Genomic DNA, 15,483 nt, shown 5'->3' on the forward strand with positions numbered 1-15,483 from the left:
ACAGTTCCACCTGGATATTCTCCACATGTCAGAGGATGGTGCAAATGTTTGTGTAATGCTCATAATTTAGAGGAGGCGTGCATGAAAGGGACGGGAGGCGTGTCATGTAGAGCTGTTATCCTATCTGGGGCTAGAAGAGTAGAAGACGAGTTGAACCAGGAGGCTCCCAGGTGTGAAACACAGTGCTGAGAGCTGAGTAGATGCTCCCAGGGTGCATCATCCATGTGAGAACACGAGAAGAAACAGAATAGCTAAAATAAATAATGAAAAACGTTGCATGATAAAAGCTCCGCTGAGACGCTGGAGCTGAAACTAGTTCTTTTAAAATCACATCATGAATTCACAAGAGGCCAAGGACACGCTACCCTGCACGGAAACACACACAACCAACACAAATACACAAACTGGACCCACTCAACTCCAAATCAAGAGGTAAAGAGAATGTATTTCTGTAGAAAAGGAGGAAATATTGAGTTGACCACTCTGTGAGCACAATAGAAATGTACAGCTCTGAAAATATCACTTCCTTAAGTGCAACTGGTTTTTGTATATGTTAGCCATAAGTGTATGTCATGGTGAATGTTATGTGTGTTTCTGAGTCCTGTCTGCAGTTTGATCACCATGATGGTTTGGGCTTGTTCTGCTGCATCTGCTCATCATTGATGGACCAATGAACTGTGAATTCTACCAGTGAACTCTGAAAGAAAATGTCAGGACATGAGTCCATGAGCTGAATGTGAAGAGAAACTGGGTCATGGAGGAAGACAAGGAGCCCAAGAACACCAGTGGTTCTCCAGAAGAACCAGATGAATGTTTAGGAATAAGTTAAAGTCCTGACTTTCATCCAGTAGAAATGTTGGAGCATCAGCTGATGAGAGGAAACCATCAACATCTCACAACTCAACTGGTTCTGATCTGAATGGGATCAGATTAAACTTTGATCAGCTGTTACCAGGAACATTTAGTCTGAAGGACTCACAGACTCACACACTGGACACACACTAGTATAATCTTTCTGTTTCATGTGTTTGACTGTTCTCTCAGTAAAGAAGAAGCTCCAGAGGATCAGAGTGAATCTGGACTGGAACAGAGGAAATGCAACTTCAGACCAGTTCCACTGACATCACATGTCATGAAGTTTCTGGAGAGACTCAACTTGTCACAGATGAGACCCCTTGGACCCCCTTCAGTTTGTGTATGAGCCTCATGTTGGTGTGATTGATGCTGTAATGTACCTGGATAGTAGGAAGGGCACTGTGAGGATCATGTTCTTAGATTTCTCCAGCACCTTAAACGTCCTTTCTGATGAGTGAGAACTTGCTCAGCATGGTGTCGGCTCCTTCACTGTCTCCTGGATTGCTAATTACTTGTCTGACAGGCCCAGTTTGTGCAGCTGGGGACTCCCTGTCAGATACCATTGTATCAGTAATGTGGGGGCACCACAGGGGACTGTGCTATCACCATTTTTGTTCACTCTTTACACCTCTGATTTCCGATACAGCTCTGGGTCCTTCTACCCACAGAAGTTCTCTGACGACTCTGCAGTGGTATGATGTATCAGAGATGGACAGGAGGTGGAATCTAGGACACTGATCGCAGATGTCGTGGAGTGGTTCCAGGCAAACCACGTACTCCTGAACGTGGACAAGATCAAGGAGCTGGTCATTGACTTCAGGAAAAAGAGGACACTGTCAGGCCAGGACACAAACAGAACTCAGACACAAAGTGATACGGCTGAAGCCAACTTTATTTAACAAACAAAAAGTCACTCCAGACAGAGGAAAAGCAATAAGGCAAAAGTACAACCAAAAATTCATGGGAAAAGTTCTACAAAGAAAAAACACCCCAACGGAGGGAAACCAAAAATCTCTTGAGACAAAGCACAAAGAAAAGAAACAGGCAAGATTATTTATCTCGAAGTTGTGGCAAAACATGGGCATGAAGGGCTGGGGCATGTCAGAACAGATGAAACACTCTGGCACAGCACAAGGGAATCTGCAGACAATATGTACAAGTACATACAGGAAATAGGTGGAAACAATCTGCAAACAGTCAGGACACCGGAGACACACAGGTGTCTAACCCTAACCCTCTGTTTCAGGTCACTGAAACAGACTGAGACTCACTTGTCTTTAAAGTGAGTCGCCTCCATTTGTTGAGGGTGTCTTCTCTGTTTCTAACCAGCTGGCCTTCGGCAGATGGGTCCCTCCATATGAGCTGGGTTCTGCTCAAGGTTTCTTCCTGTTAAAAGGGAGTTTTTCCTTGCCACCATCGCCCTCAGGCTTGCTCTGGAGGTTGCAGGCTGGTTTTTGTGAAGCGTCTTGAGACGATTTGTATTGTTATTGGCGCTATATAAATAAAACTGAATTGAATTGAATTGAATAGAGTTACTTTTCAAAATAAAACAGGAAATCACAAGACACAGGCAGAACAAAACTAAAACCTCACAGCGTTGTGACAGACATCAGTGAAGTCCATCACCATCCAGGGTCTGAAGGTGGAAGTAGCAGACCGCTACAAGTATCTGGGAGTCCACATGACCAACAGACTGGACTCAAGGTACTCAACAGTGATGCTGTGGACTAGAAGAACCTGAGTAGACTCTACTTTCTCAGGAACCTCAGGTCTTTCATTGTGTACAGCGAGTTACTAGAGTCTTTCTACCAGTCCGTACTTTGCTGTGGTTTGTTGAGGAACTAGTACCAGCAAAAAAGACGTCAGTAGGATCAATAAACTGATCCAAAAGGCTGGAAAAGTGAACAGTAAGGAGTTGGAGTCATTTCTCTCAGTGAGGGACAGGAGGACACTGGATAAACTCTCCATTATGGACAATCCATCTCATCCACTGCACCAAACACTAGAGGGACAGAAGTTGACGCTACCTCTCAGATGAAACTCTTTGGACTGAAACACTCCCTGAATAACAGGTCCAACCACAATTATTAGATTAGATCTGGTTAAGCTCCGCCCCCTCACCTGATTTGCCTGAGACAAACCAGGAACCAGTTTATTCTTGTGTGTGACTAAAGAGAGACACAGACGATCAGATTCAGCTTCAGACCAAACTAACACCTTCCTCTGAGTGAGTCCAGCTACAGGAGAGAAAAGTGGAAACTACAACACTGCTGCTTCAAGCTGCTGACTCTCCACACACTGAAGGTGAGTTTGACCAAAATCAGGAAGTTAGTAGAAGACGGAGGAGACATGACTGACTGGACTTTGTGTCTGCTGTGTTCCAGCTTCACTCAGAGACTAAATGGCTTCCAGATCAGAGGAGGATCTCTGCAGTCTGCACTCTGAGAAACTCAGACTCTTCTGTCTGGACCATCAGCAGCCAGTGTGTGTCGTCTGCAGAGATTCACAAAAACACTCCAACCACAGATTCAGTCCCATCGATGAAGCTGCACCACAGCACAAGAAGATCCTTCAGGAAACTCTGGAGCCCTTAAAGGAGAAGTTAAAGGTTTATGAAGAAGTTAAAGTGAAGTTTGATGAAACAGAAAAACACATCAAGGTCCAGGCCCGACACACAGAGAGGCAGATTAAGGAGCAGTTCAAGAAGCTTCACCAGTTTCTAGCAGAGGAAGAGGAGGCCAGGATGGCTGCACTGAGGGAGGAAGAGGAGCAGAAGAGTCAGATGATGAAGGAGAAGATGGAGGCTCTGAGCAGAGAGATAGCAGCTCTTTCAGACACAGTCAGAGCCACAGAGGAGGAGCTGAGAGCTGAAGACGTCTCATTCCTCAACAACTACAAGGCGGCAGTGGAAAGAGTCCAGCGCTGCCCCCTGCTGGATGATCCACAGCTGCCCTCAGGAGCTCTGATAGACCAGGTCAAACATCTGGGCAACCTGGCCTTCAACATCTGGAACAACATGAAGGACCTGGTCTCCTACACTCCTGTCATTCTGGATCCAAACACTGCTCATCCAACACTGATCCTGTCTGAAGATCTGACCAGTGTGAGAGGAGGAGATGAACAACAGCATCCCGATAATCCAGAGAGGTTTGATTCTTACTGTTCTGTCCTGGGCTCTGAGGGCTTTAACTCAGGGACTCACAGCTGGGATGTTGATGTTGGAGAAAACACATTCTGGTATCTGGGTGTGTCAGCAGAGTCTGTCCAAAAGAAGGGAGACATAGGATCTGGATTGTGGGGAATAAGGTTGTTTGGAGGTAAATACTCCGCAGATTCACCTCCAGCTCCTCTCAATGTTCTCTCAGTAAAGAAGAAGCTCCAGAGGATCAAAGTGAATCTGGACTGGAACAGAGGAAATCTGTCCTTCTCTGATCTTGATACTAACACACACATACACACCATAAAACACACTTTCACTGAGAGGATGTTTCCATTCATTAACAATGGGGATAAACTCCCAGTGAAGATTTTACCAGTGAATCAGATCAGTTAGAGATTAACATTGTGATTATAAGTGTGTGCAGTGTTGTAACAGCTAATCATCTGCATCTCCTAATCATATAAATTGTAGTTTTGTCGTCATGGTGTCGGGTCAAAATGTCACTGGAACCAATGAAAACACATTTAATATCTGGTGGTGGAGGTAGATCATTGTGTTTAGAGTTTAAAATCATTGTATGTTGAAGTCACATGTTGAAGTTAGGGATGATAAGTTTCTCTACAAAAGGAGCTGTAGCATCAGTACATGAGAGGAAACCACCAACATCTGAGAAATGAACTGGTTCTGTTCTGAATGGGATTAGATTAGACCCTGATCAGCTGTTACCAGTAACATTTAGTTCGAAGGACTCACAGACTGGACACAAGGACTCATTGACTTTAACTCCTCACTGATACGAACTAATGATTCATTTTCTTGATTGAATAAATTCACATGTATAATATATCTGTTTCATGTGTGTAAGTGGGTTCTCTTTGTCAACTTGTGTGAAAATTTGTTGATGTGTTGAATAATTTTTATGTAGAAAAGTAAAAAAATAATAAAAGATGTAAAAAAAAAATTAAACAGCTCTGTTTATATCAATTTACACACTGGAACAACTCATTCTACAATTAAACACTGCAGCTCCCTCTCTGATTAAACACTTAATGAACCACTCCCCTGAAAAACAGGTCCCACTACATTTACTAGAGAGTTCTGGTAAAGCTCCGCCCCCTCACCTGACTTACCTGAGACAAACCAGTTTATTATCATGTGTGACTAAAGAGAGAGTGTAATGTTGCCCTGTCTAGCAGGACCTGGTTTTGTGCTTCCTTTGCTCTTTGTTGTTTGTCTTTCAGTTACCTGACTGGTAGGTGGAGCTCAGTTAGGCAAACTAGGAGCACCTGGCCAGTCTCCCACTGGGTGACCTATTTAAGACGTGGCTGTACGCGCTCAGTATCACTTGCGCCATCCTGATTGCACCATGTTATTGTATTTTTTGTTGGTTTTAGTTTGTTCTTAGTTATTCTACTTTGGGATAGGGCCTTGATCTGATCCATGACCAGCTAATCAAAGCCCTTCATAGGGAGTGTGTGCAACTAGTGCAACCAGTGCAACTAGTCCTTGAAGCGGGAGGGAGACGAGATGATGATGGTGGTGGTGGCTTTGAGGCATGTAGGGACGACAGCATGACTCAGTGAGATAGTGAAAATATCTGGGAAGACATTTGTTTTCCTCTGCATCTGGACTCTAGAGGCCTGAGGTCTGTATCATGGAGCAGGATCACAGACTTGTGGAGGTAACTTCAGGGTTAACTCTGGGTTTCTGGTATGATGAAGCTGGATTCATTCTTATGGATCTGAATCCGATAAAAGGCTTCGCCCACCGGCCAATCAGCTGTTCAGGAAAGTATCACGTGTCCCTTCATTGAAGACCTGATTGAGATTGGAGCCAAAATCACTACAAGAGCGTTACGGATGGAACGCATCTTCCAGGAGATAATCACACAAAGAAGAGGATGTTTTAGCCGTTTGTCCCCGCTAAGCTCAAACACAGCTCAGAATCAGGATCATTTCATTCAGGACAACAAGCTGATGTATTGATGTGATGTAACTGTGGCATCAGCTTCCAGCTTTATTGTCACCCAGGTAACATGATAGAATTAAGAAGATGAAATGATGTTTTTATCTTTTTACTCCAGAGCTGTTACATTTGGGGGAATGACACTGATTCATCTCTGCAGCTCAGTGGTTGGGATTCGTGGCTTTGTTAAATCTAAACCAATTAAGCCATTGACAACTGTGTAATTTGCGCATGTATGCAATCTGCAGTCCTTTGTCTTATGGCGTCTCTTTGATGCAGCCGCTGTGTTTGACTTTTCTTCTTCATATTTGAGGAGAATCAGTCTTTGCTCCTTTGTGCTGGTGGATCAGCCTCATGATTGTGATTGTTCTGCTGCCTTGGAACCCGCCCTCATACGATTCACAACAACACAAACCTGGGTTCAGTTACTGAGTTGATAACCAGCGTCGTGATACCACTGATCCAGATCACTGTTGTGGATAAGTTCAGCTTGATAAGTTGGGGGAACCCCGGACAGGTTGAGCTACTTCCTGATACAGGCATCACCCCTATACTCAAACACATGTTCACTCTTCCCTACCATCGCATCAACATCCAGAATAGAGTGAGTTTGTGTGAGCATGCTATGCTTGCTTTCATGGTCTGAAAGGAAATGTGTTTTTATTTTAGCAAAGGTCAATGGAAGTATGTCGTCTGTATGTGTGTGTGGGATTAAATGCATGCTTGGATCTATACCCAGCACCATGGAGGCACCAGGACGGATAATGGACTAAAGAAGCCTGACTGGCCCTCCTCCAGAGAAACCACTGGATTCATGAACACACAAACACTACATAGTTGGATACAAACCCATGAGAAGACCCAGAGAAGTGCTGAGCCAAAGCAAGAAAACACAGAGAAGCATTTGAAAAGCTTAACAATGAAACATGCAACACCAACACACAATATCAGGAGCTTTCACTAAAGCTGCAGGTGTGAAATTAAGGGAAACACAAAAAGCTTTTAGATAGCAATATAATTGAACAGTCAGAATATACCATTAAATGACTGCTGCGGCAGCGTGGCCAGATATAGATTGAAGCTGCTCAAAAGCCTCCAAACACAAACCAGCCCTCTAACATATTAGACTGGTACTCTTCACAGACTGGTTACTCTACTGTAGCGTGAAAAAAATGTGTGCAGTAAAAGCGTAGAAATCATCCAGGAACAAACTGCAGTAGCACCAACTACTCACAACTAGCTACTGGGAAGATATTTACTGACATCTACAGGAGCTTCTTTATAATTTAGTGAGTGGCAGCCTTAACACCTGAACACAACACACTAATGAAATACACTGATCTTTGCACTAACAAAACATCCAGTGACACAATCACAGTAGAGTTTGTGAGATCCTACCATTGCAGAGCAGACTCCACTATCTGCAGCTGACTGGGTGCTTTAGAACATGAAGATGATTCTGTCTCGGATGGATTGACATTTTACTTCCTAATTACTTTCTATTTGCGATCTGAAACAAAACCAAAGTGATCCAGTTGGCAAGAAACTGGCACTAAAGGGAAGCAGGGGAAGTTTATCTGGAGTCTCTGTGTTGGGAACTGATTCTGATCCTGCAAAGATCTGCTGGGCTAATCAGATGATTCATACTCTTCCAAGATCCAGTCCAAATATATCGAACATAACTGCAGCAGACTATTAAAATGTCACTTGCTTGATTTAATTTTGCAGCTGTCTGTTCTCACATCCTAATGTGTTTTATTTTAAAATTGTTGCCATATTTAACACAAGGTGTTGAAATTTACCATCTGACCATGCAGCATTGAGTAGAATCACCATTGCCATGGTTACCTTGGTGCACTTTACACAGCTGACCAGAGCTGTTGTTCACCTACATACTGTAAAGTTTCAATAAGTATAGTGATGGTATCTGACACTGAATTGTGTTGCAGCTGTTTGCTTTAATCGGAGAAGAAGGTCTGAGCTTTGAGTTGTTGTTTTTTTTAACTTTGAGTAAGAAGGACCGAGAACAAACCGAGGTATGAAAGAGTGAGAAAGGAAACGACAGACGTCACCAGATCCAGAGAAAGAGACTTTAAACAACATCAGTTTTCTTAAACTTTCAGAGTCTGGTCCTTCTACTAGACTCAAAGAGGAGTAAACGACAAGTAACAGTGAGCGGTTGGGGAGCAGAGGGTCAGACGCTGGTTCAGATGGTGAAAGTGGTTCCTGGAATGAGTTTTGTGAACGCCTGGTGATTAATGCTCTTGAAAACCGAGGGCAACACCAACTCTAAGTGATTGTCAAAGCCCACCGCCTGGCTGGAAAAACCTCAGTTCATGGAACATGACTGAGCTTTTCTCTCTGCTGCATGTCACTGTGGGCCTTTTTCCATGTTCCCCAGTGAACACTGGTGAAGACTGGGATATGAACAAAAGAAGGAAACATGGCCTTAACAAAACAAGGTTGTAATATTTTACGCCCAGTCTGGGTGATGACACAGAGCAGACTTACCTGCTGTGTGTGTGTGTGTAAACGCATTACTAAATGTCACTATTTTCATGGGTTAGGGTCAGAGAGACTTTCTCATGACGGCCCAGAAGCTGCACTGAGAGGCAGACCTTAGAATAGATGCAGGGTTTCTTCAATATGGCAGGAGGGTTGTGAGGTCAGGCCTGAGGAGACAAGCTTCACTGGGTGGATGAAGCTGAACCGGTAGATGAGGCTGGAATCTTGGAGATGATCCCAGATGAAGAACAACAGGAAGAGCAGAGATTTGCTGCAGGAGCTTGGTTCGTAGAGGAGATTCAGGTGTGATTATTATGATACCAGTACCAGCACAGGGGAAAGAAAGAACTGCATGGACGATGAACCTTTCTCCATGTTTACATCAGCTGGTTGATTGGTTGGTTTACTTTATTAATCCCTGTAAAGGGAAATTACTCGTCACCCTGTACACTACAACATAAAAGACACTGAAGCCTGAATGCATTACTTAGCACAGCACACAAGAAAAAACAATCAACAACAATGTTCATTTAAAAAAAAACTTCACTGCACCAGGCACAAAAGAATCTCTCTGAGAAACATCTAGAGATGTCACCTGTACATATGGTCTCACCTGTAAGTTTCCATCCGTAAATATTGTCCATATGCTATAAATCAACCTGTACCATACCTCTTATATACCACACTATCTATGCTACATGCTCTTACTGCTGACTGAACGTCTGAATGTTGATGAACTAGATTTAGTTGCTCTGGACCTGAACATGTCTAATGACAGTAAAGTGGAATCTAATCTATTCTACCAACCATGGATCACTGATGACTCCTGATCGCTTCCAATAGGAAGAAGAGTTGGTAGTTCCAGATTTTTAAAATGCCCAGGGGCTGCTGGCACCAGGTGGGCATAATTAAAGTTAGTTGTAAGCCATGTCAGGCCTTGTGACCTAAAGCTGTTATGGTTCTGTCTTTTATTTTGCGCCATCCTTTGTGTTTTTCCTGTTTGTCAAGTTTCTTTTGCCTCCTTGTGTGTCTGTCTTTGTCTGTTTGTATCGTGTTTTGTATTTCCTGTTTTATTTTGTTAAGTACTTGATTTCCTGTCTGTTGTGTTTCCTTGTGTGTGTTGATTGCCCTGATCTGTTTCATTCTGTTTGAACTTCCATCCTCATCATTTGTCCTGCACTTGGGTCCTCACCTCAACACCCACAACTTGACAGAATGAAGCAACCAGAAATGGACCCAGCAGATTTATTTATTTATTTTTGTTGATGAGGCTGAAGCAAAAATGCTCATATTAAAGTAGTCTCATATTATCAAGAAATCTTGCTCAAGTACAAGCCCTGGCACACACCCAAGTTTTTGAGGGGACATGTCTAGCCATAAGGGCCCCAACTGGGAGGCATGGCGCTCATGGTCATCCCGGATGCAGATCTGCTGGCAGGTGGCTTCAGATGGGCCGACTTGTCTGCCACCTGGTCGCTCATCCTTGGCCAGCTAGCCCCAGGTCCGCTCCGGTACCTGCCCCTACTCCTGTCCCCACTAGAAGGGTGGCACATGCCTCAGCTCCAGTTGCCGTCCTGAAGGTGATCACAACTCCTGCACCTGCCCCCACAGCCTCAGTGGCAGCGCCACAGATGTGTTTGACTGGATTCTCTTCTCTGTCAGAACTTCTGTGAAAAAGTTTTGAGTTATTTTTATGAAGAAATATTAGAAAATTCAGAAGGAGGTAAAAGCTTTTAAACGCTGACTGTGGAGTGAGTTGATCCAGTGTGTGCCTTGTGTATATTGATATAAACAAACACTTTCAGCTGATGCTCCATTTGATTACACACTGTGGACCAAAACAGGTCAAAGCTCAACATTTATCAGAGGAGTTATGGTTAAGCTCCGCCCCTCACCTGATTCACCTGAGACGAACCAGGAACCAGTTTATTATTGTGTGACTAAAGAGAGACACAGACGATCAGATTCAGCTTCAGACCAAACTAACACCTTCCTCTGAGTGAGTCCAGCTACAGGAGAGAAAAGTGGAAACTACAACACTGCTGCTTCAAGCTGCTGACTCTCCACACACTGAAGGTGAGTTTGACCAAAATCAGGAAGTTAGTAGAAGACGGAGGAGAGCCATGACTGACTGGACTTTGTGTCTGCTGTGTTCCAGCTTCACTCAGAGACTAAATGGCTTCCAGATCAGAGGAGGATCTCTGCAGTCTGCACTCTGAGAAACTCAGACTCTTCTGTCTGGACCATCAGCAGCCAGTGTGTGTCGTCTGCAGAGATTCACAAAAACACTCCAACCACAGATTCAATCCCATCGATGAAGCTGCACCACAGCACAAGAAGATCCTTCAGGGAACTCTGGAGCCCTTAAAGGAGAAGTTAAAGGTTTATGAACGAGTTAAAGTGAAGTTTGATGAAACAGAAAAACACATCAAGGTCCAGGCCCGACACACAGAGAGGCAGATTAAGGAGCAGTTCAAGAAGCTTCACCAGTTTCTAGCAGAGGAAGAGGAGGCCAGGATGGCTGCACTGAGGGAGGAAGAGGAGCAGAAGAGTCAGATGATGAAGGAGAAGATGGAGGCTCTGAGCAGAGAGATAGCAGCTCTTTCAGACACAGTCAGAGCCACAGAGGAGGAGCTGAGAGCTGAAGACGTCTCATTCCTCAACAACTACAAGGCTGCAGTGGAAAGAGTCCAGCGCTGCCCCCTGCTGGATGATCCACAGCTGCCCTCAGGAGCTCTGATAGACCAGGCCAAACATCTGGGCAACCTGGCCTTCAACATCTGGAACAACATGAAGGACCTGGTCTCCTACACTCCTGTCATTCTGGATCCAAACACTGCTTATCCATATCTGATCCTGTCTGAAGATCTGACCAGTGTGAGAGGAGGAGATAAACAACAACTTCCTGATAATCCAGAGAGGTTTGATTGGTTCTGGTCTGTCCTGGGCTCTGAGGGCTTTAACTCAGGGACTCACAGCTGGGATGTTGAGGTTGGAGATAACACAGTGTGGGAACTAGGTGTGTCAGCAGAGTCTATCCAGAGGAAGGGAGACATAGGATCTGGATTGTGGAGGATAGGGTTCTATGAAGGTAAATACACAACATGGTCACCATCAGCTCCTCACACTTTTCTCCCAGTAAAGAAGAAGTTCCAGAGGATCAGAGTGAATCTGGACTGGAACAGAGGAAATCTGTCCTTCTCTGATCTTAATACTAACACACACATACACACCTTCACACACACTTTCACTGAGAGGATGTTTCCATTCATTCTCACTGTGGATAAACTCCCTGTGAAGATTTTACCAGTGAATCAGATCAGTTAGAGGTAAACAGGATGATTGTGTAAATGATGCCATTTCACATTGCACAACTTTTTCCAACCAAAGACACTGCTCTCTGTCCAAAAAGAATATTTGGGACAATTTTTAGTGGACAGATGAGACCAGAGTAGAATAGTTTGGTTTAAATGTTTGGGATTTGTCATGTTTGGAGATGAACCAACACTGCATTCCAGCATCAGAACCTCATCCCTCCATGAAACATGGGGGCGCTAATGTCCTGGTTTGGGCCTGTTCTGCTGCATCTGCTCATCATTGATGGACCAATGAACTGTGAATTCTACCAGTGAACTCTGAAAAAAAATGTCAGGACATGAGTCCATGAGCTGAATGTGAAGAGAAACTGGGTCATGGAGGAAGACAAGGAGCCCAAGAACACCAGTGGTTCTCCAGAAGAACCAGATGAATGTTTAGGAACAAGTCAAAGTCCTTCATCCAGTAGAAATGTTGGAGCATCAGTTGATGAGAGGAAACCACCAACATCTCACAACTCAACTGGTTCTGTTATGAATGGGATCAGATTAGACCCTGATCAGCTGTTATCAGGAACATTTAGTCTGAAGGACTCACAGACTCACACACACACACTACGCTTCATGTAGTTTAAACAGTGATAATGCTTCATTTTGATGATTGAATAAATTCACAAGTATAATGTTTCTCTTTAATGTGTATGATTGTTTTCTCTGTGTTTACTTACACAGTGACCTGGAGCTTGATGTGTGATATTTTCAATCATTTTTTATGTAGATACCTAGAAAATTCTGAAGTAAGAACATGGGACCACCTCTTTTTACAGCATGAATCAAATCTATGGAAGTGTCTTTCAGGCTCTTTCAGGGTCTGGGTTTTATGCTGGAGATTAACAAGAGGAACATTTGTGCTCATTTTAAAAACCAAATAAATCAAGCTGAGATTGGTTTTCTCGGACCTCTCAGGCTGTGTCTCCTTATCTGTATGCTGATTAAAAAGTTTCTTGGTTATTCTTATAAAGAACTGTTTCGACTCCTCACTGTGCATTCGTCACATTCTCCGGTTCCCCAGCAGCTTCTCGCTCAGAGACACTCACACATGTGCACATTAGCATACACATCGCCACCACCACCAAGACAGGCTTAATTGAAAAGCATCTTTTAAGAATGTTAAGAAGTGCCCTGTTAGCCCGGGGAGAGGATAACGGCTGTTCCATTATTCAGGGCTCTTGGCCTTTCAAATGCTGCTCTTGAGCTTGTGCTTTGATTAGTCTTTTTGTTTTTATTTCCTCTTGTCAGCCTAATTCTTTTTAATTTCTTGGTGTTCGGTGAATTTTCTACTTGGACATTGAGTGAATCTGCTGTGCAAAGGAGGTCTTGTTTGTTTGTGATGTTCAGAATAGTAAAGTGGGCACTTTAGAGACAAAGTGTGAGCCATCGTAGACTAATGCTTTTGAAGTACAGTGAAAACGGCCACAAAACACAGCAGCATCTATGAGCTGCTTTCAGAGTTCATATACTAAAAAAGACAACAATGGATCAGTTAATTTTTAAAAAGAAAGCAAAAAAGGAGAAAGAAAGAAAGTAACTGAAGGAAATTCTACATCTGTGGATAGTTCCAAAAAATCTAGATTATTAGTTTTCAAGTGTGATGACACTGATTCTCTGCATTAACCTGTGTCATGGCCCATTCGGTCACGAGCAGCTAGATTTTAGTGCCTGCTATTAAAATGTGTCTCCAAATGTGTCCCCATCCAGCACTGGAGATATGATCTCACTTTCATGCTCTGTAAGTAAATAAACACGAATATCGTTGGGACAGCTTCCGTCTCTAATAGATCTATACCTGCTGCTGTTTGGGAACCACAAACAGTCCAAGTTATCATTTACTGATCTCTGCCCCAACACTAGTAACTTTAAAAACACAGATAAGAACTTGAATCCTGGAAGCTGCCATTATAATGGGTGGAGGTAGGTTGGAAGCTCAGCCCCTGCCTGATCTACCTGGATTGACTGCACCTGCACTCGCTGCACAGCTGCAGCTGATCAGCCTAGGTTTTAAAAGCAGACTGGGTCCAGCAGCTCAGTTGTGTGAGTGACACAGGAGGGTAAACACCATCAGTTTGCCCTCTTGGCTGTGTGTAGGTGTGACATCTTTATTTTGTGAAGAGGTTTATTTTCCCCTAACAGAAATCCCTCCTCCCAGTGACTCCTTGATTTTGGTTTTTGGGTCTTTCTTTGTTCATCCATGCTTTTAATAGATTTAGTTACAACTGGGGGCTCGTCCGGGATCTCATCTGTATTAAACCTGCTCCATTACAGGAAATGGGTTCCTTTCGTATCAGTTAGTCAACATGTTTAGTTCTGAGTCATTCCTTGAGAACCCTACTTGGGATGCTGTTAATCAGTGTAAAAAAGAAAGATCTAACCCAGATTGCTCAACACTTTAACGTCTCAATAGCCTCTGGCAGTGTAAAAGATGCCATCAAACAGTCTTTAGCTACGGGTGGCAGTGTGAATGTAAGGTCGCAGGTGAAAACTTGGAAAAGGCTCAGACTAAAATGAAGGTGTACTACGACTGCTAGGCCCGTAGATGCTCATTTTACGTCGGAGATCAAGTTTTGATTTTGTTGCCTGTTGTGGTTGGTTCTCCACTTGACACAAGGTTCTCCAGGCCATACACTGTGGTGAGGAAAGAGGGCAACCTAGATTACCTTGTCGAAACACCTGAGCGAAAAAAAAAAAAAAAAAAAACAGAGGATGTGTTATATCAACATGATCAAACCATATTATGCTGAAAATCTAAATGGGGAAAAAAGAGTAAGAGCTGAGTCCTCCCCATCTGTCATGTGTCTTATGGGGGCTATTGGCCAAGCATACAGTGGCGACCATAGGGTGACAATACCCCAGGGTCACCTTGGAAAATCGGACATCTTCAGGAATTTGGATGAGTATTTGATACATCTAGGCCAGAAGAAAAATCTGATGTGGCGTCTCTGTTGTTTGAATTTCAGAGCATTTTATTAGATGTTCCATCTAAAACCAGTGTCCTGTGACATGACATAGATGTCAACAAGGCCCAGCCCATAAAACACCATGCTTACAGGGTAAATCCTGAGAAGCACGCCTTGCTCAAATATGAGGTTGACTATATGATAGAGCATGGCGTCGCTGAGCCTAGTAATAGCTCGTGGAGTTCTCCATGCATCCGAAGCCAGACCAAACTCGCAGGTTTTGTTCGGACTTCTGAAAACTCAACACCGTTACCAAGCCAGACTCCCGCTCGTTGCCCAGGGAAGATGACTGTGTTGATAGCGTTGGGTCCGCTAAATATATCAGCAAGTTTGACCTTTTGAAAGGGTACTAGCAAGTCCCTTTAACGCAGTGGGATAGGGAGCTTTCAACTTTTGTCATTCCTGGAGATTGTACGCTTACCTTGGTGCCTTTTGGGATAAGAAATGCCGGTGCCACCTTTCAATGACTCGTGCACATGGTGTTGAGGGGTTTGGACAACGCTGAGGGCGGCTTTGGCTCAGTAGGTAGAGCAGGTTGTCTATGAACCAAAGGGTTAGCCGAAGTGTCCTTGAGCAAGACACTGAATGTGAATGTGTGTGTGCTTGTGTGAGCAAATGGGTGAATGTGTCTCTGACTGTAAAAGCACTTTGAGAACCTTTGAGTAGGTAG

At 43.8% G+C, this 15,483-nt stretch overlaps 3 protein-coding genes across 3 annotated transcripts in view; 2 read left to right on the forward strand and 1 right to left on the reverse strand.

The window, feature by feature from the left end:
• LOC125006460 (nuclear factor 7, ovary-like) overlaps positions 1 to 15,483 on the reverse strand; it is a 1,183,669-nt gene that overhangs the window by 341,363 nt on the left and 826,823 nt on the right. The gene's annotated exons all lie outside the window — the stretch shown is intronic.
• On the forward strand, positions 3,038 to 4,976 carry LOC125006474 (nuclear factor 7, brain-like). Its single transcript, XM_047582523.1, has one exon. It carries the CDS (start codon positions 3,257 to 3,259, stop codon positions 4,406 to 4,408), a length of 1,152 nt encoding a protein of 383 aa, XP_047438479.1. The 5' UTR covers positions 3,038 to 3,256; the 3' UTR covers positions 4,409 to 4,976.
• On the forward strand, positions 10,441 to 12,015 carry LOC125006476 (nuclear factor 7, brain-like). The gene has a single exon (XM_047582524.1). The coding sequence runs from the start codon at positions 10,661 to 10,663 to the stop codon at positions 11,810 to 11,812; it is 1,152 nt and encodes a 383-aa protein (XP_047438480.1). The 5' UTR covers positions 10,441 to 10,660; the 3' UTR covers positions 11,813 to 12,015.

The sequence above is a fragment of the Mugil cephalus genome, chromosome 4 (assembly GCF_022458985.1).
Source record: "Mugil cephalus isolate CIBA_MC_2020 chromosome 4, CIBA_Mcephalus_1.1, whole genome shotgun sequence".
NCBI lineage: Eukaryota > Metazoa > Chordata > Actinopteri > Mugiliformes > Mugilidae > Mugil > Mugil cephalus.

What these genes read in the sequence shown, in the direction of transcription:
- LOC125006474 (XM_047582523.1), top strand. Translation starts at nt 3,257, where the DNA reads ATGGCTTCCAGATCAGAGGAGGATCTCTGCAGTCTGCACTCTGAGAAA.
- LOC125006476 (XM_047582524.1), top strand. Translation starts at nt 10,661, where the DNA reads ATGGCTTCCAGATCAGAGGAGGATCTCTGCAGTCTGCACTCTGAGAAA.